At 50.3% G+C, this 27542-nt stretch overlaps 1 protein-coding gene across 1 annotated transcript in view; it reads right to left on the reverse strand.

Moving 5' to 3' along the window:
- Window positions 1-27542, reverse strand: part of ZSWIM5 (zinc finger SWIM-type containing 5) — a 98156-nt gene that overhangs the window by 14998 nt on the left and 55616 nt on the right. Inside the window, exons 2-5 of the mRNA XM_032117555.1 lie at window positions 15422-15778; window positions 6416-6564; window positions 5617-5767; window positions 175-354 (exon numbers count right to left, since the gene is read on the reverse strand). Coding sequence (XP_031973446.1) covers window positions 175-354; window positions 5617-5767; window positions 6416-6564; window positions 15422-15778 — 837 coding nt within the window. The remainder of the gene's footprint in view (window positions 1-174; window positions 355-5616; window positions 5768-6415; window positions 6565-15421; window positions 15779-27542) is intronic.

The following is a 27542-nucleotide window of genomic DNA, read 5'->3' on the forward strand; positions in this document are numbered from 1 at the left end:
AGTGAACATTTATACAGAAAACAAGAGACTGGGAAGAGAAATATTTTGTATTCCTATGACTCCCAGAAACATCAACAGCAGCTGAAGCAAGTTCTCTTAGCTTTGGGGTGAGTTTTAACCTGGACCCAACCCCTGTGGCTGTCAGCTGGATTTCCACTCCCTGCCCAGACTCACCTTGGCTGTGACCGGAGCTCTGCGTAAGCGCATTAGTGATGTTGGGAAGCTCGTTACCATAATTGCCATCTTCCAGGGGACAGACGTCCATCTCACCCCACTTGCGCAGCTGCCGGAGCCAGCAGGATTTCTCTTCCAGCTTGCAGTGTGGGTTTAACACCACACACACCCACAGCGCCCCTAAACAAAGCCAAGAAATCACGGAGGTGCCACCGCCATACACACAGGGCAAAGCTCTCCAGCCACCGTGCTCGCCCTGAGAGCCTGCAAGGTTCCATCGAGGTTTGTAAACTCATTTCAGCACAACGCACGGACCCAGGAGGGGGATTTACACGGCTCTTAAATAAGACGGAAATTAACTCTATCCCAGCTGAAACCAGGACAAAGTAAAACTCCTCCGTAATGAAGCTAAATTATAATCTCATGAGATGGGGGACAGTGGGGAGGAGGGAAGGAGAGAGCGGCTGTGTATGAATTTGTGAGTGCTTCTGTCTGCCAGGACAAATCTAGTGTTTGAACTACACATCAAAGCATGCTTAAAAACACCCTGGCAAGCTGCAGTGCCTGTATCTCCAAAGACTAACCTGATTTTGATCCTACCCACGTTCCAAGTGCTTTAAAACCCGCTCTGAATGCTATTTCATCTGCCATTGTTCTTCAGGCCATTTGCATTCAACTATTTAAAAAGGAGATTTGGTGTATTTTCTTTCTTTTTTTTTTTCCTTTTTCAATCCCTAGTAGCCCCCAGCCTTCAGAGGAGGCAGCAGAGGAACCTGGAGCTTGGCTTGATGTCTTGCAGGCAAGAGCCCTCCCAGATGCGAGTCCTTCGGATCTCGCAAGCCAAGTTGCCCACCAGTAGGACACCCACACTGACACTCTCTGGGTCAACCATGGGACCTCACATGATGCTGATGATGCTGTCTGCTGTGTGAGAGGCAAAACCAGGACTAAGGACATCTGTGATCATTAAGATCCAGCTCATCCTTTCATAACACAGGGCTCACACTGCTGCTGCTACCTGAGCCTTGCAGACTATTCCGGCTCACTCACTGCTCTGACAAGGGCTACAGCAACCTAAGTAAGTGCAAACCCACGAATTCTTCTTTAGCTAATTCCATTTCTACCCAAATTTCCCTGCAAGGCTGCCAAGATGCAGCATGTCCCCTCCCTTGTGCCTCCCTGCGGGGTGGGATGGCTGTGGGCTGCCACAGCTGCAATGTGAAGTATCCTCAGGGATCCCTTTGGGCTGAGCAGTCCCTGCTGCTCCTCTCTCTGCCCATGTCAAATCCTGTCACACACGTGGGACAGCTCAGCCTCCTGCAGAAACACCCTCCCTGCCTCTCCTCCATGAGCTCAGCAGAGACCTGGAGCACCTTCCTTCTCCCTGCCCAGCCTGCTGCTCTCCCTCACCTCTCCATCACTCCCAGAGCCAAAGTTCCCATCCCAAAGTGACAGCCAGTGGCAGGACAACATCACCCAACATGCCTCCACTGCGCAACAAGGAGATTCCTCCACAAGCCCAAGCCACCTCCCTCGCTGGCTGTGTTTTGAGCAGCAGTTCCCCAGCTGCACAGCCCTGCCATTGAGCCAAACAGCCCCAAGCGAGGCTGCAGTTCCGACAGGAGCCAGAGCAGCCGGTCCCCTTGCCAGACAACACGAGGCAAAACCAGGCTGAGCAGCAATGTCCTGGCCCTGGCTCCACTCTGGTGTCTCTCCGCTCCTCTGCGTTAACGCTGAGCTTTGGTGGTGCTTTTTGGGGTGCATGTCCCCAGACCAATCCTTTGCCAGCTGGAACTTGTGGACATGTCTGGTTCAAAACATTATTAAGGCATGGTGGCTGTGCATGTCTGGCTCCTTGGAGCCGCCAGGCTTGGCAGGAGAGACGTCACCGCGTCACAGCGCAGATGGTGGCAGCAGCATCGCATCCAGGAATGGGCACGGGAAAAGCAATTGCAGGCATTGATCATCAGCAAATGTCCAAAGTAGCCCTTGCCCAGTTCAGCTCCAGCTCTGCTTCCAGGACATCCCACCAAAACCCCACTTCTTTCTGATGAACTGGGGGGGCGGGGCGTGTTAAGATTTTTGTGCTGCATCATCAGCAATTAATTAATGTGTAAAAGAGGTACCTCCTTAGGGGCCCATCCTTCCCAGGGTAGGTCCATGTCACTCCCTCCCAGGCTCCTGCAGGCTCCACAGGGGACACACAGACATGGCATGTTTTTAAAAATCAGATCTCGGCTCCAGAAAATGAGTCTTTCTTAAGGAAGGGGATAAAACTTCCCACCTCCTTGGGTGGCCATGAGATAAAACCTGCACTCCACTCTGGGTGTCGGGCATTCCCTTCCCATCAGCACTCCTGCCTGTTGTCGTTGCTCTTCTTCACCCACTTTGGGGCTGCTTGTGTGAAAAGCAGCCTCAGGCAGTTTCAACTCAGCGCGTCTGAGGGTGCACAGAACTTGGCTGATAGGCAGTAACAAGGCTTGGTGCTCCAGCTTCACCGCCCCCAGGAATGGGATGCACCCACTGGATTTTTGGCTCCCATAGCTCTGCTAATACGCGTTCCTCGGAAGCCTCATGACTTTGCTGCCTATTTTTGGGAGCCCTCCGAGGCATCCTTTGCATGCCAAAACATTATGCCCCTGGGCTCTCCTGCAGAAGGAACTATGTGCTGAGGAGATGGGAAGCAGGAGGGAAGTGAGATTTGCATCTCTCTCGGTCATGATAATTATCTGGGAGATATAATAGAGTAGTTTTCTGAGCCCTGTGGTCAAGTGACATCAGCTGACAGCACAAGTGACTCCTGTCCTGAGCCGAAATGCCACGCCAAGTCAGACTCCATGTCTCTTCACATGCTGCAGAAACCTTCATCTGAACTTTCTGATAGCAGGAGGTTAAGTGGGGAACAAAGCGGCAGATCACGATTAAGCTAAGCCTCTAAACAAAAATGCTTTTCAATGACGGGGCTGGGTGCAGGGACAGGGGGGTCAGAGCCTTCCCAGACCAGTGGTCCTGGCTGCCGGCCCCAGAGAAGACAGGCACTCCGATCCCGCGCCCAAGTTTCCAAACCATCAAAGAAATTCTCCCGTTTCCCACAGGGTCGCTCCCCAGCTTAATCTGCTGAAATTCCCCACTGTAAACAAGTGGCCGAGATAAATAAACCCGTCTCCAGGCAGATTAAGGTCAGGCTGCACTTCAGCTGGTTTTTCATCTATTTTTTGTAATTAGGCTTTAATCGTAAGTACTAATGCGCCAGGGCAAATACTCCCACGCTGCTGAGCTCTCCATCCAGCAGGTCCTTCCTCTGGCTCCCCAGCAGACGGGGCAATAGAGGTTCAGTTGGCAGCACATGCACAAGCGAATGATCCCGTTTTTATTTTAATTTTTGGGGTTTTTTTATAACTCTGAAATCCTGCAAAATCCTTTACATTTTCCCCAGCATAAATCCACAATCTTCTTTAAGGCTGATCTTCTTCCAATCCCACGCAAGTCTGTGATGCAGTCTTTGCTAAAATCGATGATTAATTATTAAACACGTGCCCAAAATAATTTCCAAAAGGCCCATTTTTTGCTTCTAAGTGGTGGAGGATTGTGGTCTGTGCCAGGGCTTCCCATGGCAGCTGGCAACAGGCCCCTCATCTCTCCCTTCAGCAGCAATGGTAATGCTGGCAGCTTTGGCAGTGGTTAAACGTGGTGCTTCCACTGCCCCACGTGCCCTGGCTACTGTTACCCACCCACAGGTAGTTTGGGACACCACTCTGCATTCCTGATGTCTGTTACTGGCGAACATCCCCAACTCAGAGCAGCTCTGGTCTCTCTGTGCCTCCACAACTCCTTCAGAGAGATGCTCTGCTCCTACAGTAAACACTGCCCAAGGCACACACTGCCCAACATAGAAGGCTTCTGTAAAATGGAGAATAATCCCTGCTTTGAGTGTAGTCCATGCCCATCTTGTCCTGGAGCTGCTTCTTGGAACATCATCGTGTCCTCTACAGGAGCTTCTCTTCAGCATGGAGATGCTCAGACCCTCATGTGTGACATGCCTACGCCAGGTGAGCTGCTCTGACGTGTGTTGGCTGGCACTACGCTTCCCCTGCTGTCATGTTGATCCAGCACTGGTAGGGCCCTGACATTCCCCAGCCACTTTGCCATCTGCCAACGGGGACATGCTGCCACCTCCTCCCACTCTGCTGACCAAAACTGTGTGCACCAACCTGGTCCTTGTACAGTTAAGCCAGGACTGAAACCCAACCACTCTACCCTCGCCTGTGCAGGAAGGGAGGGAGGGCTCTCGGCTTGGATAGCAGCTTGGAAATCTGGCCAAATTATCTGTAATTCTGAGCAAATTGCTTCCTGCGTCCAGACCTACCCACACACCCATCCATTCATATATCACCAATGTGTTTGCTTTTTTCCATGTGGAAATTCTGGCTTGGTGGACTTGGCCACCTCTCCAGGATCCTTGCATATCCAATTGTCTAGCTGCAGCATCCCAAAATCCTGGAAATATCTTCTTGGCAAGCAAGCATAGATGAGCTCTCCAGAGCTGGTGTGGTTATTTCCATCCAGGAAATTTCATACAGAAGCAAGACATCCCACCCCTGCCCAGATCTTGTCTGCATAGCTTGGCCAGAGTCCCCAGGCTCATTTCTGTTTGCATTTGTTGGGCACTTGGTAGGTGGGTCTGCAGTCTCAGATGCTCCAAATCCCAGATCATCCTAATCCTTCTTCCTGCTCTACCATGTCTCTTTGGTGCCAGACCATCAGCCCTTGCCCTTGCATAGTATCTCCTACCAGCAGGCTGCACAGGAGCTCAAACTTACTCATCAAACTATGGCTCAAGTCAAACTATTCACCCAAGATCCCATATGTCCAGGAAGAGCCCAGAACTGCAGGGTTAACTTCACCACACAACCAACCTCCCCAAGCCCACGTCATCTAAATGTTTTATTCTAATGATATTACAGGGTCAGCCAGCTGAGCTGGTGTCTAAGGTGCTTAGCTAGAATTACCCAGAACTGCATTTTCCTTACAGCCAGGCTCTGTGCTGCCCATCCTGCCCCCCTCACCCTGGAAACGTGCACCACAACAGGCAGAATCTGTCAGATGTGATGAGACTTGAGAACCTGCCTTTCCCTCTCTGGATCACAGTTCCTCCAGGAACAGCACTTCCACATCCAGGCTACAGCCAGCCCCTAGGGCTAACCAGCCCTATGTCCTCCCTTGCAAAGGCTTTGGGGCAGCTCACCAAGCACCAGCCTGCTGGAAGTATGGGACCAGCCGCACACAGCACACCCGTCATCCTTGATCCCTGTGCAGGAGAGGGGCTGGTTTAAAGTGTTGAACTGTGTGGTTTGGGCCTGATCCAGGGCCTCTGTAATGATGTCCCCATTGGACCAGCAGCCCAGGTAACTCTGCTCCTCTCTGCAAGGCAGTGACCCTTACCCAGCTCATCCCAGAGCTGCCGGCACTTCTCTGTTATGCCCGTCCCCTGCTGCCTCCAGAGGGAGAGCCGAGGATCAGCCATGAACTGCTCTGTTATCAACGTCAGCATCCTGGCCCCGTTGGAGTCCCTCATGCGCAGCATCTCCCGGACCTGGGAAGGACAAAGAGAAAGTCTTCAGTGAGACAAACCATGGCTCCTCAGAGGTGTTTAAGACATTTTCATGTGGCTGGCAACCCACAGCTCCTTTAGCCTGAGGGTCCAAACTGTAAATACATACATATATGACACATATGTGTGTGTATGTATAATGTGTAGCCATAAATTATAACCCTCATGCAATGGCTGTGATGAGGTTAGTTGGAGCTCAGTTGAGTAGCAGATACAGCCAGGCTGTGAAGGGGACCGAGATTAAGAACATGTAAACAAGGCCCTTCTGCAAAGAAAGAGAAAAGCCCATAGGTTGGTGGGACTTGTGGGTTATGATCCCACCTTCCCATGGTCTTAGTAAGCTCTGCAGGATTGGCTTTTTCCCCACTGTGCTGAAGGGGAGATGGGGGAATGCCCTTCCTTGCACAGGGATCAATGGCACTCATGGGAGGAAGGGACCTGCCAGGGCAGCAGGTGAGACAATCCAGGCCTGACCCAGAGCCTGGATTACAACCGCCTGCTCCCGCGACAGGGCGAGAAGGCACTGGAGCAGAGATTCCCAGCTGTGATGGGCACTCTGCCAGGGCAGCCAGCGACTGCCAGCTATGTGACACACCGAGCAGAGATGGGAGAGAGCAGCCGGCTCCTCACCTTGGCAAACATGGAGTTGAGCTGCTTCCCCGAGCCGTAGTACCCTCCCTGAGATAGGAACAGCTTCACCTGCTCTCGGACTTGCTCCTCGTCCAAGTGCCAGCAGTTCTCGTCGTCGATGCTGGCCCCAGCAGTGGGGTCAGGAGCGCCTGAGAGGATGGGAGGGGAGGAGAAGAGAGACAACCATGTTCATGGCAGCAGGGTCAGCAGCCCCACTAGCAAGGAGTGGACCTACCTCAATTTTATAGGGACCCACCTTTATCATCTCAGTGACAGAAAACCAGCTTGATTCCTTGTGACCGATAGATAAAGCTTTGTAAAGGGAAGGCCTGGTAAAATCATGGCTCTGGCCTGTTACTTAGCCTGAGTAGAAATGGACTGTGGGAGAATGACTCAGCTAGAATAGAGGAAGTGAGGCATGCTGCATGAACCCCTCATGCCTGCACCGTGGTGTACGGTGGTTGGTTAAATTTGGTTTGTTGTGCCTTAAAACTATGTAAACTAACAACCAACTAACGGCATAAAAAGGCCGGGTTTTTTGTAAATAAAGTTCCTCCTTTGCACCTGCCTGGGGACTCCTCGCTGCTCCATAGCGTTACAATTCCTAGGCAGTGAGCCCCAGCTGGCAGCACTGTGCTGTCCTGTAACAGCGGTGGCAGCAGCCATAAGGAGGCACCCTGACCACAGGGCTAATGCTTGTACGGCCCCTCACCCTCTCCACCCCATGTGAAGTGAGGCTGAGGAAGACCAGGGACCTGCCTTCCTCCAAAGCCCCAGGAGTGTGGGCAGCACAGCTGCAGAGCCCGGAGCGCTCCATGGCTCCAGGGATTGCCCAGGGTGCTCCTGCTCCACATCACCGGTTTGTTAAAACATCAGTAAAGCTCCAATTCCTCCAAGCCCTTCCCCATGTTTGGAACAGCGTAACAAAGGTGACTACAGCATATGGGCTCCAGAGCCCTGGGTTAAACACCTGATCCTGCCCCTCGTTTGCTTTACGACAGGAGACAAGTCCCTGGGCACCAATATACCTGCCTGGGAGAGACCCTCCACAGGAAAGAAAAAAGGATCAATAATCCTTCAAAGAGCAAACTGTGACCAGAGCAGGGATTTTGGCAGGCACACATATGCATTCACAGGCTGCATTTCATCTTCCAGAGAACAAAAGAAAACCCGCAATTGATTTAAACAAGTTGGACCAAATTTCCCTTGCCTTGCCCCTTTCGATTCCCATTTTCCCCCCCAAGCACTACCCTACCTCCCCCAGTCATGGGTTCCAAGGCTCACAAGACAGGCAGCAGCACAACTCCAGCGAGCAGCCAAGAGCACAAAATGGAACCGAAACTTGGATTTTCAGCTGTCTGCTTTTGGGTCCTGCTCTACAAAAGCTCCTGAGGGAAAACCAGTGCCAAGGAGGGACTGCTGCAGCTGGAGGATGCTCCACTCCACTTTCGTCTGCTTCTCTCATCTCATCTCCCTCTCAAGAGGGGAAGAGGGTCAGCACAGGAAGAGCAAGGCGCTGCATGAGGAGCCATGGGATGGTGTAGCTGACACATTCCCAATTAAATCTTCATGATGTCTTTTCCACAACTGGGATCTGGTTGGGGAGCAGACATCACTTTCCTCCAGAGGCAGCCTGGGACGCTGTGCACACCCCAGCCTTGTGTGTTGCTGAACCAGGAGCTCAAATACAATTCATGAAAATCGTGCTCCAGGATGCCTGTTCAGCAGGGCAAGTGTCTGTTCCTGGCTTGTAAGCAAGACAACATCAACCTCAGGGGTTCTGCTCCTCCAGCAAAGGCTGAGAACACTCCTGACCTGGTAAGACACAGTTATTTGTATTTAATGTCCTTTACAAAATTACTTTTATTTCTCCTAACACTCACTGCCTGAGAGAAGTTCCAGCAAGCTCTAGGCATGCTGAAGGGACAGGATGCTCCTGCTCCCTCTGCAGAATAATTTATAGTCGACACAATCACATAATTGGGACGAGAGCTGAAGCAGCAGAAAGGAAATCACAGCTCCTGGAGGAGCATGAGGACTTTTGTCACACATGCCCTGATCCTGATCCCACTCCCACTCCTCTGCCATAGGCCTGGAGACGCAGTTAAACCCTGAGCCCTCAGCGAGGGGCGAATCCTGCTCAGAGGGTACCATCAGAGTCAGCTCAGAGTCCTGCCATAAGGCACGAGGGACAATCACAGCCAGGGACAGTCCATGCTGGCCCTCTGAGCTTTTCTGTGCCTTCTCCTTCCCTCCCCCAGCCTCATCCTTATCTCGAAGATAAAGAGCAGACAAGCCAGCGATTATCCCCTATCAGGAACCGATGACTAATCTGTCTACCATGAGCGCTTATCCGGCCCCATCACTAGGTATCCCAGACGCTTGCACTCTTAAGATCCTCCTCCCCACCATCCTGCCCGCCACTCCCAGCTGCAGCTATCCAGAGCAGCCTCGACTGCCTCTATAGGGTCACCTGTCTGCATCTACAGGGACCAGGAGGGCATGGACGCCTGGGGTGACTCAACCCACCAAAGCTCAGCTCATCCCTGATCCCTCACCGTGGCCGCTGTGACAGATTAAGGAGGAGGAGGTCGCAAGGTGCAAAAAGTAGGTGCGTTTTTTTGGGGTTCCCGGGGCTACCCCTCAGTGCCTGCTGCTCACACATAGCGTTAGCGACGGAAAGCCTGAGCAGCGAGGAAGGGAGCGTGCAGCTAAATAAAACCTCCTCCTCCCACGCAACACATTGAGCACTTCACACGTTGGGGTTCGGGCCGCAGCCAAATTAGCAACGCGCCTCCCGCGCCTCCAAATAAAGCCCAAATTTGCTTGTAAATGTATTTTGCTCTCCTATAAAAGATTCAGAGAGGGCTGTAATAGCAAATTCCCACACGTGCAGCACAACCCGGCAGATAACGGGCTGCCCAATTACGCTGGGGAGCTGGATAAACATTTAAGAGCAAACAACGGGATTTGTGCTGGGTTTAAATATTAATGGCAGGATTTGTCCACTTCCCCTTGCCAACGTTCACACTGTGGGGGCTTCGGCAGCGGCATGCCGTGACGCAGCTGATGAGTGATTCCATGTCTCAGCTCCAAAGGAGCTGGGAACGGCATGTAAAACAGCCCAGCGCCTGCATAACACATTTCTCATATAGCAGCATTCGTGCTCCAAAGAGCCCTGTTTCAGATGTGCTGGATCTTGGTCCTGCCGGATTCAGATTTAAGGAAACACCATTGCACATCTTGAGTGGAAAGAGTGTTTCACCAGCCCATTTACACTGGCTGTAGAAACTGAGATAAAAATGCAATCCATCACACCCAGAGCTGGGCTCCCGCCTCGTTGGGAGCTCAGGGGTTTAACTGTTTGACAGCCAAGTGAGACTTGGCAAATACAAAGACCGAGAAATAAGGACTGGAAAAATCTACAAATTAAAAAGCAGAGTAAGTCAGGCATGGAAAACTCAACTCCTTGCTCAGAATTTAGCTGCCCAACATGAAGAAAACAAAAAGGGCTCCTGGACTGGAAAGCTGCAGGTTTCCAGGGCTGAGGAGGCAGTAGGACCTTATAGGTCACAACAAGGCATTGGCACATCCCAAACCCAAGCTCCAGAACCCAAGAAGGGGAGATACATCAGCTAAGTAGTGTGGAAAGCACTCCCACAGCATCTGACCTGAAGCAGGATTGGTGATACAAAGAAAAAGGGATGATTATTATTTTTAACCAGTACCCAGAGCTGATAAACTGATGCTAAAAGCCACCCAGGGATAAAGGTGGCTGCTCCAGCATCTCCACCATGGTTGTTTTACCCGACCGTGCCCAGCACCCTTCGGTGGTTCAGGGCCTGACCGTGTCAGCCCCAGGGTCAGTGGTGCCTGGAGCAGGGCTGGCCATCGTGGTGGCCATTCACAAGGGCCATCTCATGACTGCACATGGTGGTGTTGCTGAATGCCTCCAGGCTCCTCTCAGGCGTCCAGAGAGAAAACAGATGTGAAGGATCAGCTCAGGGCGGGGGGTGGGGAGGACATGGACAAATAAGCAAATGGCAGAAAACCTCGAAGAGAAAATAACCAGGCACCAGAAAGGAAATGAACTCTAATAAGGGATTAAAAATAGCAGCAAAGCAAGGAATCCAGCTCTGCCAAGACTCCCGGTTTGTTTTCAAGTGGAGGCAAGTCAGAAGGAGCTGCCAGGGCAGCCTGAAGATTCACATACACCTGACAGCAACAGGGCAAGTGAATCCAGACTGGCTCCCAGCATGGTGGACAGGAGCAATGTGGTCCAGCTGGTACCAGTATCTGGGGCAGCTCACTTTGGAAGATGCTTGTCAAGCACCACTCATGTGCTCTGGAGTAATTTGGCAACCTCAGTCTCGCTGCAAAACAAGGGAAGAGCTGCCTTTCTCTCCAGCACTCAGGTGTGGTTTTTTCCCTTAAATCCCCATCAGCTCAGCAAACAGGAACACGAATGCCCTGGAGATCTGACCTTCTCCTCCTCCCCTGTGGGAAGGCAGAATTTCAAATAGATTTACTGGTGCTGCCCTCCAGACACTGTCTCGGGATGACCTGAAAGTCAAAGAGCACCCAAAGACTCCTCAAACATCAGCCTTGGCTCTGTGCAACAGGACAGGCAGGGACCTCCTGCACACTGACCCGGCAGCTGACTTCCTGTGCAGAAGGAGCAAGATGGGACAGTGGGTGAAGGACAGTATTAGCCCAGGAGTTGAATGAAAGCTCAAGGTGGTCAAGAATGCATGTGGGACAAAAGGGGATGGATAAGGCAGCAGGCTTCTTATGGCTTTGCATAAGCAGATCCACTTTTCCCATGCCAAAGCCTGAGGAACATTGCCTCTACAAGTTTTCCAAAAGTCCTCTCCTCCAAGGAAGGTCCTGAGACCCTGCAGGACTACAGAGGCCCCTTGGTGATTCACGTGGCTCGTCCTCAGAGGGTGCTGCCCCTGCACCGTGCAACCGCAGAGGTTTTGTGGCTTTTCCCACTTCTGGTTGAGAAGAGCACCCCAAGCCCTTTGATCGCACCAGCTGAGCACCACACAGTGTCATCCACTGGCATTTCCCTGGGCCAGACAGAGCACCCCAGCCACAACTCCTGGACTGAGGGCAGCAGCACCCTCTGCCATGTCCACTTGCTGCTCAAGGTGGGTGAGTCACAGAGCTGAAAACACACGGTCTGCCAAAATCTCCTGCCCCTTACGCATGGAAGGGGGAGAATTCATCCATGATGCATGAAGGATACCTCTAAGCCCCAAATCTTCTGGGCCCACAGGCACCGTCCCATCTTTAAGCTTCTAATTACAGATTTTAATGACCACTTTGTCTGGTCCTGCTGTGGTTTCCATCAGCCTCCTCTCCTTGGCCACAGACTGCTTTTGCCTTCAGGAAGAATCCAGTGTTTGCTTCCAAAGCCTATATATCCCAACCAAGCTCAAAGAATGTATCTGAGACACAGCTTTCCTTCTGTACACCCCACACTGACCCAGTCCTCCTCTTAAAAGAAATTCAAATCATTCCCTACAATCATGAACCAAAATACCAGGAGATGAATGCCACCTCCCAAGTCTGCTGGATGGCTTGGATCCTGTGCACTGGCTGCTGATGGATGCTGGATCCACGCCATGAGAGCAGGAAACCCAGCACTGCTGTCAGGACTTACTGGTGCTTCTGAGTTCCTCTGCTTTCACACTGCTTGCTTTTGCCCCACATCTCCTTCTCTGCCTATCCATTCCAGCTCCCATTCCCACTCCAGCTTTTTCTCAGCCTTGACCTCTCCAATACCTCCTGGCCCTCTCTGTAGTACCTTACTGCACCAAAACAATCACTCTACACCCACACCTCAGGAAGACATTCTTCCCAGGTTTCATGGATCCCCCCAACATCAGAGCTGCACCAATCCCATCTAACCCCAGCATGTCCCACCATGTCTGGTAGCTCTGAGCTACTTTCTCAGCTTTCATTTTCTGTAGGCCAGGCTGGCACCATGGCAAGCCCTGGGCTGATGCTCTCGGAAGATCGGAGGGAACAAGGTACCAAAGTGGCCACCACCAGATGATCCTTACTCCCTTGGAGTTCTGGCTGTTGGATCCAAGCTCTCCAGCTGCAGCTTCTGGCTGCCCCCAGCATTCTACCCACCAGGAAAGACCAAGCAGCCACAAGTCACTTTTGCTGGTGCAATGACACCCTTGCAGCCTTGCTCTGCGCCAGGCAGCACACTGCTGGCTTTGTCCCCTTGGGGAGGAGCACTGAAACCCACCCTGATCTCCTCCCTCCAGCTGCCGCTCCAGACGCCAAGCATGGAGGTGCCAGACACACGGGATGCTCTCGCTGGCACACGCTGCCCTTTGCAGCCGAGCCACAGGAGCAGAAACGTGACCCACTTCAGCAGGTGGAGGTCAAGTGGGGAGCAGAGCGGCAGGCACACCTAGGCTCTGCTTGGACTGAATCCTTCGGGAACACGCGAGCGCCTTGGCTGCGCTCCAAGACTCCATCATTACTGGATAGTTTGCATTTCCTTCTAGGAAGACAGCCGGGAAGATCGGCACGCGGTGCACAGCCTGCGGCTACAGACTCCTGCAAGGAACAAAGCTCCGATGCCCAGAGCCGAGTGTGCCAGACAATAGCCGGTAATTTTCTCTGCCATTCAGGCTCTGCAGGAGGAGAAGGAGCACCCCTGAAAGCCTTATTTTACAAAACCAGACAACGCCCTTGCACAAGGGGCATTCCCCAGCCAGCCTGGTGCAGAATCAGCTCCTTAATCCTACATGCTCACCATATAAACATGGAAAGAGGAACCCTTTGGGTGACCAGAGGCAGGTGAGGAAGATCTGATGTTGATATGAAGCTCAACAGACCTCTCCTCAAAAGAAGAAGGGGCAGGGGAAAAAAAAAGGGATTTCCAGAGGGACCATTCTTGCTCCAAGGTGTAATAACCTCAGGTGTCCAATGCACACACTGGGTTACTGTTTGGGTTGCAGAGGCTGGCCTGCCAAAAGCCACCTTGTCCCCAGCCTCGAGGTGAATGAAGGCGTGACCCAAGGGTCTGAACTAAACACGGTCAAGAAATGCACATAAAACTCTATGTAAAGCACAGCTTGAAGAATTACAAATCCCAGGATCAGTGATCCACTATGAATGCACGAACCACAGCTGGGAAGGGCAAGATGGGGGACAAATTTGGATCCACATCAACTGGAGACCCCAGGATTCCTCTCCCACAAACAGACTCCCATAGCTGCAGCCCTTCCTCCCCCTGGAGTCAAGTAGGTCTGCAGTGTAGCTGGTTGCACTGTGGCTGTGCTTCTGGCAGGACCAGGAGGCCGAAACTTGTAACGCTGTCCAGGATCAAGAATCAAAGCCCTGGACAGCATCACTATGAACTTGAATGTGAGGGTTTGGAGCCTTTCTTTTCAGAGGATGCAACATTTATGAGTTACAGATCACCTTAAGATCATGTCATCATATGAAGGCTGATCTGCATCCTCCCCCAGGGTGAGACAAGGCTGCTCTCCTGCTTGCAGAGGTATTTACTCACTTGTGACCAGCTAGGTAGCCACAGGGGTGTCAGATAGGTGCCACCCGCTGTGGGGTGACCAACATGTCTCTGTTGGCTCAAAATCACACACTGGAGTGCGTGAACTTGCACAAGTCTGAAGGGAGTGAGAATTTTTGCTTTGTTTTTTTTTATAAACCACTTGTAAAAACAAGAAGCAGATATTGAACTGGAGCCAACATCTGTATCTTTGTAAGACTCTCAATCACAAGCCTTTTGCTGACTCTAGAGCAATAAATATTCAGAGCCTTAAAAGCTTTACTTCAATCTGCTTAGGAGAAAGCAGCCTCAAACAATGGCCAAGAAGGGATCTTGCCCAGCCTCAGCTTCAGTAGATCAGCTCAGAGAGGGAACGGCATTCACCAGATCCTTGCAGCATCACAGCTCCTCATTCTTTTGTAGTGCCAAAAACTGAGGGACCCCCTACAAAAGCCAGTTACTTAGAGCACAACCACCCATGTGGCCCAGCAGAGGAGACAAAGGCCTCTCCCAAGGCAGGAGCAGGAACGAACAGATAGAGAGAAATGAACACATCTAAGATCAGAGCTGCCATCACCCCTATGGTGACAGTGAACCTCTGGCCTTACTTCTCTACATGTGGATTCAGCTAGTTCAGATGGTATTTTAGGCTGCATATGGGGCTTTTCATCTTTGGAGCACTTAACAGGCACGTGTTAATCCCTGCAACGCCCTTCCGTGGCAGATAAGTGTTCATTATCTCTGCTCACCAGCTGGTGGGACTGGCACGGTGGGGAGCAGCTCATTGTTGCAGACCTTGGGCAACCTCAGCTCCTGGGCTCCTTGAAAAGACACAGCAGGAGATCCTCTGGAGCCTGGGCCACATCCTGGGCCAGTAGAGCAGGGCTGGGCCAGGCACTGTCCCCCAGATTTCCAGGGGAGGAAGTCAAAAGCATCTTCCGAGCACAAAGCCCCAGGACGCATCTCCACTGCCTTTGTGCAGTAGGTCAGAACAGTGGCGCTCATTTATTATGGGCAAATTAACGCCCACGGAGATTAAAGCTGTATCTCCCGCTGGCTCAGCCACATCTGACTTAGTGCAGGGCTCAGGCTGACACTGTGTCCCCACATGCTGGAGGAGCCACATCCCCACTGCACTTCCCGCTCCACAGGGACCCAGCACCACATCCTTGGCTTCTCCATTCTACTCTGAGCTGTGCCTTGCGCACCGCCAGCCTGTCAGCTCTGCCTCTTCCTGCCTGTTGAAGCCAGTGTTGGATAGATAAACACATAAAGAGCAGAAGGCAGGATGGGGACACCCCAGCCATGTGGTCCCAACACCCATGCATTAATGTCAGTGTGACACTGCCAGCTCTCTCTGTGCAGCAGTAGACAAAAGCAAAGGAAGGACATCACCATGGGTACTAAAACCACCACCCCAGCCCAAACACAGAGTCAGGGTCACCTAGGGAGGAGGGAGGAATTACCGTGCACTTGGTTGATCTCCGAGTTGGATGACAGGATCTCATCAGCCAACTTTTGGGCAGTGGGCAGCACCTCGGTGTGGTGTGCTGTGATCAAATACTGAACAAACTTCTGGAGCTGGTCCCTGTTCATCTGGAAAAGGGTCTCTGAGATGGGAAGACGGAGTTTGACCTGGTCTGGCTTGCGGATCCTGTACAGTGAAAGCGCCACGACGTGAGCACAGTAGAAAATGTCCTTGTTCCCACAGCCGCACGTCACTGAGGTGATTTTGCAGCGGTCAAAGCTGATGGCCACCTTGTAGGTCATCTCTGGTTCTGTCGCAGTCGCTGGCTCTGTTACTGTTCCGCTGAGGTGGAACCCTGGAGAGGGAAAGAAGAAGAGAGAAGGGTCAGGTTAGCTTCCCTCTGACCACAACCACTCATGCCAGCTCTGGAAGGAGGGAAGGCCAGCCAAGGCTGCTTGTGCGTCTCTCTCATATACCAAGGAGTGCAGCACCCAGCACAGCCCATGTCCGTGGCTTACACCCAGCAACGCCCAGCCCGTGTATACAAACACACTTCTGCACCAACACACACACAGAGCCAGACTCATCGGCGAGTTTATTTAACAGCCAAACCCCCAGGGGAAGAGCAAAGCTGCTCAGTTCCCATTTGTTTAAGTATCTCAGACTGTTTCTCTCCTGGGAGTCATTTCCATCCACGCCTCCCTCTCTCTGAATTTGCAACTCACATGAGTGAGGGCTGGTAGGAAAAGGCCACGTCTGCTTTTCTTTGATGAGGCAGACAAAAAAACCCACAAACTAAATGCAAAGCAATTCCAACTTTAGTGTCTCAACCAGGTAGAGTGCTTCAGGGCATGGTCACAGCTCTGAGCTTCACACAGCAGAAACAAGGAGAAAGGACAGAAACAATGAACAGTCCAAACCATGGCTGGGGAAAAACAGTTCCCTGAATTCCACAAATCGCTCACACCAATGTTATGGTGCTCCTGATAGTCCCCACCATGCAGAAAGGGGGTGCAATGCCTTCAGGCACAAAGTGTGAAGAAAAGCCCCAGAAGTCCCAAACATGGGTGAGGAACATGAAGTGGGCTCAGAAAGTCCTGTGGGTCCAAAGAAAGGTGGATGTACCAAGCAAGTGAGGGACGAAGTCAGTCAGATAAGACTGACTGATGGATGCCTATCAACTTCACTCTTAATTGGAGCCTCAGGGAGTCCTTCTCACTATCCAGCTGCTTAGTGGGTCCAACACCAACACTTTGCACTTGCTCAGCTACCTGGAAAAGGGATATTCTTGTTTCCCACACTCATCTGCCTTGTTCCTCCAAAGAGAATGTCGCTGCACCAGGAGGTTAATTAACATGGCCAGGGCCATCCGGTGTCCCCCTGTCAGAACATGGTGTGGGACCTGGCACCCCACACCGCCCATCCCAGTCCTCCTCCCCGAAGAGGATGCTCACTTTTCTCCATGCCAGTGCAACCTTATTAAGCCTGTGTATGTACAGGTCCCTGCAGAGCCTGCCATCCCCCCAGAGAAGGCAGCAGACAGCTGAGAGCTCTACAATTAGCGACAGAAAAGGAGGAGTGGGGGGGGGTGAAGATTAAAATACATTAACTGCATCAAACCCTTGTGTGTTTGCCAGCTCTTACAAAGGCTTTCGGAGACAAATTCTACCAGAGGTTTTTAATAAATGGCATCAAAACCAGCTATTCACTGCCAGTCTCTTTAAAGCCATGCCAAAAACCACATTCAAATCTGATTAAGCATCAAGGAGGTCTGCTTTTACTTTAGTGCTGGGGCGGGGGAAAAGCAGACCTGTTCTGCTGCCATCACCCAAAAGCCACCCCATGTGGCCAGCAGAGCAGGAGGGGAGGGATGGACAGCCCTGCACTTCCCTGCTGCTCGCAGGCTGCCGGGAGCAGGAGCACGGCTGCGGAGGTGCTGGGCTCGGCGCCGCAGGAGCAGCACGGCCAGGGGCTGACGAGCCTCCCCCTCCACATAAGCCCGTCCCCCGGCAGCCAAACTATATAAATCCTGAGGATAAACTCCAAAGTGTTTATGTTTTACCACTTCTCTGGTTTGCAATGCTTGGCAGGCAGCTCCGACTCACTGCCAGTTTCTCCCTAGTTTACTTTTTGAACAAGTTAAAAGGATTGGAAACTGCGTTCCTGAGCAAGTATGTATGTATATCCTCGTATGCACGCCTGCAGGCACACATACACATATATAAAACACTCTAGGACAAATTACCGGCCATAAACACTGCCTTGAAATGCTTACTTTACAGGACCATGGGCCAGACCCCACTTGGGGCTAACTGGTGTAAGGCTGGAAGAACTCATTTAACCAAATGACCTGTTTCAGACAGGTATAAGTCTGAAAATATATCAACTGAGGTCTGATCCAGCCTCCCAAGAGAGGAAATTTGTCCAGATACTTCTCAGGCTATTTTCAGGCATCCCAAAAGCTGTGCTCTCCCATCTGCTGCAAGAGCAGGTCTTCGCAACTCAGAGCTGGTCCGCACATCAAACAGGGCCATTCAGTATGTCAACAACTGCCAAGTTCATCTGGCACTCGAGCCCCAAGTCAAGTGTTGGTTTAGATTTTAGCTGTGGTGACAGCAGGTCTATTTAAGATAAACTAGGAACTTTACAAAACATTTATCAAAAGTTGAGTCAGAAATTAAACATGGGGGTATGGGAGAGAGAGGAGCTGGCAGGAACAGAGGCATTATTTGTGAATATTTACATTAATGTGAGGTCAGACTGCAGCTACCACACTGCAGCCAGTTCTGCAGCACAGCACCCATGGCTGCTGAGCACAGCAGCTCAGCAGTGATGGGTATCACTGTCCCAGAGAAGAGTGGTGGCTAAAAGGTGGGTTTTGGTGTGGTTTCGCCATCATCCATTGAAGCACACACTCCTGCTCCACAAAAACCCCTGATGCTATCACTGAAAAGCTACGGGTAACCCTGGAAAAGTACAGCTGTCACTTTACCCTCCTCTCTATTCATCCCACATCCTAGAAGAAAGAAGTGTCCTAGGAGCTGTGATACCAGCACTCCAGTACAGAGAAACAGTCCTGATCACTGACACAGGGTCTGCATAGCACCGAGAGCAAAGACATACTCTCCTCTGTGTCCTCGCTGTACATTTCAATTTAAGACACTCCTACAGCCCAGTGCTTATCTAGGACTTCATCTTCTGTTCTTAACATAAGCTAACTTGGTGTTTGAATTGCTGCCAGCAAAGTGACAGTGCCAAGGCTTGAAAACCATGGAAAAGAAATAATAAAATACCATCTTTGTAACTACGGACTCATTATGCCCCTCTGGAGTCTAGCTTTGTCCCAAGAACAACGTCGCCTTCTCCCTGCCCCAGAACACCCTCTCCTACTTTTACCACAGAAGCTTCCCAGTGGATGTCTCTTTGATCGAGGTTGCAAAAGCAGCTGAGTGTTCATAACTGCCCCAGAAAGAGCACAGAAAGGTGCCATGAATGTTCATGGGCACACAGGGCACGATGAGCTCATCTCTTTCTAATCCCAGCCATCCAACCCATCAGATGGGGACAAAACACTGGAGCGAGGACCTTCCTTGTATTACTGCCGCAAGACACAGCACCTCTGATTTAAATTAAAACAGACCCTAGAATTGTTTTCCAGAAGTTTTTGAGCTCCACACTGGTGAGACTTATAAATTTATCAGCTGGGCAGCACTCTCCTCTTTGGAGCTCATAAACCCTGCAGGCTGGGAGGAGGATGGATCCACAAAAAAAAAAAAAAAAAAAAAAATTCCCGGGAAACAGTTATGAAGGATCAAGCCTTTAGCAGGGGCCCCAGTGCGGGAGACTTCGCTATTAGGACAACAGCATTAATACCTCAAAAGAAGCATCTTTAGCCAAGATGGAGAATTCTTTGATCTCTAAACCTACCTGACCAAAAGGAATTGTGCAAACTCTTCCAGTTCTGTAAGAGCAAAGAGTCTTTCAATTGGACATCTTTAACCCAGATATCCACATGCCAACCATCAGGAGAAACCACTAGCCTGTCCTGCAGCTCAAACCCACCATGAGACCAGCTGCAAAGACTCCTTGTCTTGTGTCCTCCAGCAAATCACTGAAGGTAAAGCCAACATTTAGGCTGGTTACATTGAAATACCTGGAGTCTGGAGACAGGCAGACCCCCAAATGGAAATTTAAACCCCAGAAACAAGCAAAACCAAGGCACAGCCCCCTCCCTTCTCCTAACTGTGGCACCTGCAAGAGAGAGGAGGACTCCACAGCTACCACACTATCTGGGAACCTGAGTGCTCAGCCCTGCTCCCTCTGGCAGTTGCTGCTCACAGTCATCCCTCAGATTTCACACTGCAGCCCAGACAGAAGTCACAGTTGCCATTCACTAAGTTGTGCCATTCGGAAAAAATGAGCTCTTTCTTCCCAGGTGTGGCGGTCGCCTGCCTTTCCCAGAGTGCTGGCACAGTCCTGCAGGGGTGGAAAGTACCACAGAGCAGTGGCCATCTGCAGGACCTAACCCTGAGGATGCTGCACTGGCACTGCTGTGTGAGAGGACGGGGGTCAGTAACGCAGGGGTAACATGGGGAGCATTTCTTCACGGCACTGCAGTTCTTCCATCTCCTCCACAGGCTTTTCTTTGTCTTTGTGGAAATCTTGAAGGGGGGCAAGAAATGGCTCAGCAGAGGGAAACATGCACCACATCCATGCCCTGAGCATGGACCACTGGTGGGATGTGCCTGGATACTGTACATAAAGAACTCACACCCACACCTGGCTGTCAAAACCTCAAGTAACCTCCTAGTACCTGAGGCTGATATTTTGGGCAGCCTCTGTTAGGAGCAACATAATGGAAAGTCCATCCACGCAGCTTCCTGAAGGCACCACCCACATCCCCTTGCATCATAGCCAGAGATGGGCAGCTGCAGCAGAGAGCAGCTTGGCTGCTCACTGCTCTTGTACTCCGTTCTCAGCTCCCAAGATTCTCCACCTCTAGCCAGGCTAACCCCACTCCAAATCTGTGTTTGGGGAGCTCTATCTTCAGGCAGGCAGGAGCTCCGTGAAACCAAATGGGAATGAATACATGGATATTTATGGGGCTCAGCAGACGTGAAGGAGGTAAACTGAAATTCTCAGAGCAAGTTGTATACACTAGGTTAACATGACCCAAATATATTTTTTTTAAATTTCCAAACCACAGCGGAAAGTTATTCTAAACTAAAGTGATTCCAAGCTCTTTAGTGATTAAACGGACTGCAGCTCCAGCTCCTAGTGGAAAAACCATTTGTTTTTCCACTGTGTGAAAGCCATAACTAGCAATGAATAATAATTGCCACACCGAGTGTTATTTATAAGCCATTCTCCGTCACATTTCCATGCCTCGAAACAGCAGTTTTCTAAACATGAACTTAAAATCGGTCAATATTTGTAATGTAGACAACACCCACGGGAGGAAGGTGTCAGTGTACTTGGGCGGTGGGAAGCGGAGGTTAGTAAAATCTCCCAAAGCTTTCCAGCTTCTAGATCAATTCCTCCAGCCGGCTGATGCTGACAATTGCTCAGTCCCTGACCTTGCAGTTGGAAAGGAGATGGGCTCATGAACTCATTTGCACATGACAATGCTCCAGCAAAGTGAATCATCTGCCTCCGATAGTAACAAGAGTACGGCTGCCCCAGCCCTCCCGGGCTCCATTCAACCAGCACAGGGCTGGCCTTTTGTGCTGCCAGTGCAAGAAAGACTCTGCTGAAGATGTGTGCAATTAAACCCACTTTTCTTGTTGCTCTTTTGATTCAGCGGCTCAATGAGAGGCACCCTAGGCAGGTGTTGTCACACACAGATAAAATGTGCCTTTTCAGAGCACTGGCAGACAAAAAGAAAGAGGGTAAGGCTGAATCAATTGCCATTTCTCCCTTGCAAAATAGGAACCCGGGCTAGCAGTGAGTCAATGAGCAGAGCTGCTATGAGTTTCCATCCTCCCTCCTCCCCAAAGCTATTCTGTTTTGTGACCGCAGGCAAAGGTGCTGCTGTTGAGACAGACCTTGGCAGGGATGAAGGAGGCAGGCAACGGCTGGCCAGGAGGATGCTGCCCCAGTAGAACGCAGCCGCGCTCCTGATGCTAAACGTTTTCCCCCTGCAGCCCTCCTCCCTGTCCCCACCATGCTCCTGTCCTTGCCCAGTCATTATCATCCTGGAAAAGCACCTCTACTCTCACAGAGCTAACAAAGACCATTAATATCACCCCAGGAAGGAGCCATGCCCGCAGCTGAGCTGCCGCAGGAGGAGTCGAAACAAAGGGATATGGATGAGTTGGAGAGTATGCACCATGTCTGCAAGGGTCCCCACACATACCTACAGCCTTGGGAACCAATTACCACAGGTTTAGGAGAAATACTCTTCTATCACCTCTCCGGGTAGGCCAGGGAAGAAGTAAGAGCTGCAGCTGTAGAGAGAGGAGATGCAATGGGGCTGTTTGTGCTGGAGGGAGCCGTAAGCTCCTCTGAGCAGCTGAGTAAGCTGGAGGGACGCTCTCTCTGCCATCTGCTCTGATCCCACAACACCTCCTGCAAATGAAGAGTCAATCCGCTGGTTTCTATCCGTGTTAACCTCTAATCATCCAAGAGGACTGGCCTCTGCCTTGCTCTTTATCTGAGCCAGCTAATGCGTGAAGCACACTGCGCTTCCCATCTGCTCCAGCATTACTAGAGTTAAAGGACAAAGCCATTTCCCTGTCCTGAGCATTCACTTACACAGATGCCCTTGTATTAACTCAATTTCCCAGTGATTTCCATTATTACCCTTACGAGATTTCTGGTGTTTGTTTATCTAGGAGCCTGAAATGGAGGTTTTTCCCCTCCCCCTACCCAGCTCAGGGGGTTGGCTGGCCCAAGGCCATGCTCCAGACAACTAGTCCCAATCTGTGACCCAAAAATATTCCAAAATGTTCTCTATTTTCTCCCCAGCCTGGAGTGCTCTTTGTTGCCCATCCAATTCTTAAGAACCAGGTTTTTTGGGTCTTTGTTGCCAGCCCCAAAGCCAAGACCACCCTTTCCAGCCTCACCTTCCACAACCTTCCAACACCTGCCCGCAAATGGGTTTTTAATCTATCCAGACGTGCAACCCTTGCTCTGAAGACATACGGTTTGGGCAAAAAAGGAGAAAATACAACTGGTTTCAAAGCTTGGACTGATTTCCTCTGCTAAGGTGTAGCCTTGCAAGCTGCATTCCTCTGCTAGCAGGTCAGATCCAACTCAAACCAATCCAAATGATGCTCCTGAAACAACAGAAAGGGGCTTGAAGAGACGATGAGTTCACTGCATCTTGGCTAACATGTGCTGCCCACGCAATAACTAACGGCAAAATGCCATCAAGTCTCTGCTCTTTACTGCTACAGTATAACTTATAGCCATCTTGAATATAAAGACTTTTCTTACAACAATCAGAAATGTGAGAAAGATGACGATGTGCAGTACACTTTTTGGTAGAAACAGTGAGTGCAGCATCCCTACAGTCAAGAGAGAAAAAGTAACACACTTCTGTGACCATCCCCAAAGCATCCAGCCCTCTTTTCTCTGTGCTCACAAGTGGCTATATCTGAACAAGGAGCAACATGGTTCCTTGTTACAGCTCAGGTGTTTGCTCAACAGACGCAGGGTTGTTTTCAAGCATGAAAGAAAGTATCCACAGGGAGGAAATTCGCTTTTGCCAGAGCTTCCGGGCTCGTGCGTGCCATCAGTTGAGGCTGCCACAGAGCAAACCCGGCCCCGTGCTGTCACCACCTCGGCTGCCTCAAGGAAACTGATGGGAGATGCCAGAACTCACACACGAGGCTCAGCTGGGGTCATCTCCTGACTTCAATGAAGCCACCCAGATTTCCAACAGCTGGGAAATGGATTCTAGCACATGAAAGGGTTTTAATTAGGAACTGCCTCTTATCCCTTCTTGCAAGTGTCACCATGATGGGATCACTGAACTTCATCACAGTCAAAAGCAAGCGGAGCAGTGCTCTTCCCTTCATTGCCTTTTTTATGTGGTGATTCACAGAGCCCTTAGCTCCACAAAAACATAATCCCAACCCTTAAAGCTCTTATGCCAGAGCCCTTAACCTGTTGCTCCTGGCTTAAGGGCTCCTTCCTGAGTGCCCTCTGCTTGTGGAAGAAGTTGATCCAGAGTCATGGACATCCTTTTCTCTCAAGGTATCTGCTCGCCTTGCTGACCTGCTTTTCTGAGACATAACCTCCCTCCTGAATTGGCAGGTTTTCCAGGACTTAGCCTGAGGCTGGGGAGCAGCTTTGGATTTTGTCTCCATATACACAAAGATAAATTGCATTCAATGCATATTTTACCATTTAAAGCTGCCTCAGGAGGGGGCCATCTTCAAATCAAAACACAAACTCAATTTACCAATATAAAAAAAAAAAAGCAAAACCAAGCCTGAGAACCTCCTAACTTGTTTTCTTCCCACATTTTGGTTTTGCATAGGGCAGGACGAGCTTAGCAAGGACCAGAATCAAACGAGGGCATCACACAGCAATGGAGGGAAGCAGGACACCACCCTGATCCTCCCTGAGACACCAGACCTTAAAATAGCAGCTCTACAATTTATAGGGAAGTTATTAGTTATGATTTTCCTGGCCCTCAGATGCCTTCCAAGGGAATGAGGCAGCCTAGATTCAATACGAAAATCTGCTCCAAATTCTTCCCCAAAAAGACATTTTTTCCACTAATAGCTCTTTCATTTTTAAGAGAGCATAAAGTCTGACTTTCTAAATCACTGGCAGTGTTGTTAAATGAACATTGTATTTACAAAGCACTTCGACAGCATTTGTGGTAATGGTCTCAGTAGCAAATTTGCTGAAAACTTCCTTCTGAGAACTTCACTTTTAAGGATAGAAAAGGGCTCTGCATTGAAATTGCTTCCCCAAAGTGGAAAAAACTCTAAGGTGACACCATTTTTCTATTTCTGCTCTCCATCCTCCATTCAGGAGCTGGGCACAGACCCCAGGAGAAGGCACCAGAATGACTCCCCTCTTCTGTTGACATTTACAGCCATTATTTGGAATAAACCCACCCTTTTTTTCTTTTCCTTTTACATATATATATATTGAATTTCACTATGGAGACCACAGACACACACTTTATATTGTAGAAATATTATTACACTTAAACAGCTTAGCTCACTTCAGTAACTTCACAAAAACTTAGCGGTTTCCTCCCCTTTCTGGCCCCTAAACCAATAAAGCTTAAATTTCGGAGCTTATTTGGGCTGCTCCATATAGGGAAATTATCTACTCATTGCAGAATAAATTATTCAGCAATTGCTATTCCAGATCAGCCTCCTCTGCTGACATTTTACTCCAGAATAATTTTTGGAAACTCTGTGAGTACATTTCTGAAGAAAGGGACCTCAATTCCAGGACAGGGAGTTATCCAAATACCTGCTGGCACACCAGTGGCTGGGCCCTGACCAGAGCCATCTCAGAAGAGGTGGTGAAGGGTGGTGTCAAGTTTGGGAAGACTGACTGCTGTATTTCAACACCCAGCAAAAATTGAGGTGAAGGAAATGCACAGACCTTGATTTTGTGTAGAAATAAATGTTTTTCCAGCTTTCTTTCAACTCAGAAGTTGCAAAGCGAAAGGAACCATCCAGCAAGAGGCTGGAGGACTTTGCATCACAAGGTGTAACATTTAGAGGGTGGCACGGCTTTTATCCATCATGCCCATAAAGTGTGTTGAGGGTATTTGAGAAGCACCAACTCCGACAATGGAGAGCCCTTACAGAGCATCCACACGTGCTGGGGCAGTTCCCAAGCCCAACTCAACCTGTTGCTGGATGTTTTACGCCTCTTTCACATTGACCAGATGTTTTTTGGGTATCCTCCAGTTCCAACAAATTATGCATCACATCCAGCACTATGCAGACAGCTACAAAGTCAGCTCCACGGAGCCCAGAGGCCATGTCTGAGCAGCCAGACTCACAGCCATTTCCTGGGCATGGCCACTTCCCCAGGCTCCACAAATGATTCCCTGGTACAAACACCACCACGCACAAACCTCAACACACTTCAGAGGGCAACAGCAGAGCGTGTGTTCATGCACTGTAAGGAAAATCAAAGAGGGATAAGACCAACCCAAGCAAGGCAACCATATAAAAGTCCTCAGTTGCCAGTATGCCCTCTCTGGTGAGACCCCGCAGTGAAGTTCTGGTTCATGGCTGCCAAGCAGTCAAATTTCTCGATTCTGCATGACCAAAACCCTCTGCAGAACAGTCAACACGCTTTAAATAACACTTTAAAAACCCTTTTGATCACGTCAGTCTTCACATGACCTTTCTGAGAAGTCAGGAAGGCAGCAGGAGGTCTGCAGAGCAGAGACTTCCCCAGCAGCCCTCCTCGCTTGAAAGGAATGTGGTTGGGAGACAGATGCCCGACAAAGATGCTCTCCTGCATCACCAATTTTCACCATCTTTAGCATGCAGGCATTTCAGGAAAAGCAGATTCCCGTGCAGTGATTTTAAGCCCCTCAGTACTCCCCTTTCTCCTTCCAGACACACACTGTCCCCAGCATCTCCCAGCCACACATCACCAACCTCTGCTTTAGCAAGGAGCATGCAACTGGAAAGTTGTCCCAGAAGATCCACCATGCACAGGAAAACATGAGCCCTCCAGCTTTTCAAGTCCAAGATGACTCCACAACTTCACAGCCTTCAGAAACACAAAGGGCCACAAAAGCTGATACCCAGGGAGATGGGAGCCATCGCTCTGCTGGCTCGGGAGCGGTGTACAGGCTGCCTCTGCGAAACTCATGTTTCTCATTAAAAACTTCACAGATTTTTTTTTTTTTTCTCCTGGAAAAACATTGTTATTCAACCCACAGCCTAGACTGCAGGCTCCTCCGTTTGCTTTTGATGCAATGCAAACATCTAAAATGACACCGTGTAATGACAAGACCTGTCATCAGGATGGCTGGGGCTACAGTAGAAAGAAAAACAAAGGGACGATCCTTTTTTTCTCCCTAGAATTCAACACAATTAAAACAAAAGGAAACCTATATTGTGCAGTTAATGCTAAATATACAGGATTGGACAGAAAAGGGAAAAGTGTGATGTGAAACATTTAGTGGTGGTTTTCTCCCATTATGTGCCATGAGGCCGTTTTGGCAGTGGATGGAGTCTCCAGCTCGTCTAAACACAGATCTATCTCACTAATTAAGTTCTCTTACAAAAAGGAAGAGTGAGAGGGAAAGGGAGAAGGAGAGAGAGAGGGAGTGGGAGAGGGAAAGGGAAAGGGCTGCAATATCCCAGGTAACTATCTACTGGCTGGCTGAAATACAACCTGAAAGCCTCGCTGGGGTGAAATTCCACCTCTGCAGCCTCCTGAAGCTCCTGGTTAGCCCCCATTCTCTGTGGGACAAGCCAGACACTGCTCTCCAGCAGCGGACACAGCATGTGCCAAAGGGTTATCAGCACATTTATCTCAATTTGGAACTGGAAGCAACCAAAAATGCACTGAGTTCAGCATAATGGGATAGAAATAAAGTAAAAAGCAAAACCAGATGAGCAACTAGGAGTTGACTTCTCTCTTCCTTTTGAAAAGGGAAGCCAGTAATTTGAGAGAAGGTGGTTTTACCCACAATCTCAGCAAAGGGTTTTAGGAGTTGCCCAAATTACCACATAACCCAAGGATTACACAGTACTCCCACTTAAGAGATGAGGAAGCATTGTGGGGAAATCTTCCCCTGACCCTTGAAAGCAGGTCCATAGGCACCCCCGGAAAAGGAGGAGCAGCCACACACTGGGAGTGACGTGTCCTGGCTTGGAGTTGGTCTCTCTCCCGGTCAGATGGCAGAGTGCACCTGGGGAGCTGCACCCTGCTGTTTTCCCTGCTCCGTGCTGAGCAGGAGCAGAGTCCCTCTTCCCCTGTCTGGGAAACCAAGGCAGAGGCGTCTGGCAGCAAATCAAGGGCCAGGGGGACTGTGGTTGGAAAGTAGTGAACAAGTATGCAAGGAGCCCATGCTCCACTGCTGTCTCTCCATGAAGGAAATCTCCAGCCCTGCCTTACTCCCAGACAACCTTCTAGGGCTCAACATGTAGTATCTGCAAGGTTTGGGTAAACTC

The sequence above is a fragment of the Corvus moneduloides genome, chromosome 9 (genome assembly GCF_009650955.1).
Source record: "Corvus moneduloides isolate bCorMon1 chromosome 9, bCorMon1.pri, whole genome shotgun sequence".
In the NCBI taxonomy this organism is placed as follows: Eukaryota; Metazoa; Chordata; class Aves; order Passeriformes; family Corvidae; genus Corvus; species Corvus moneduloides.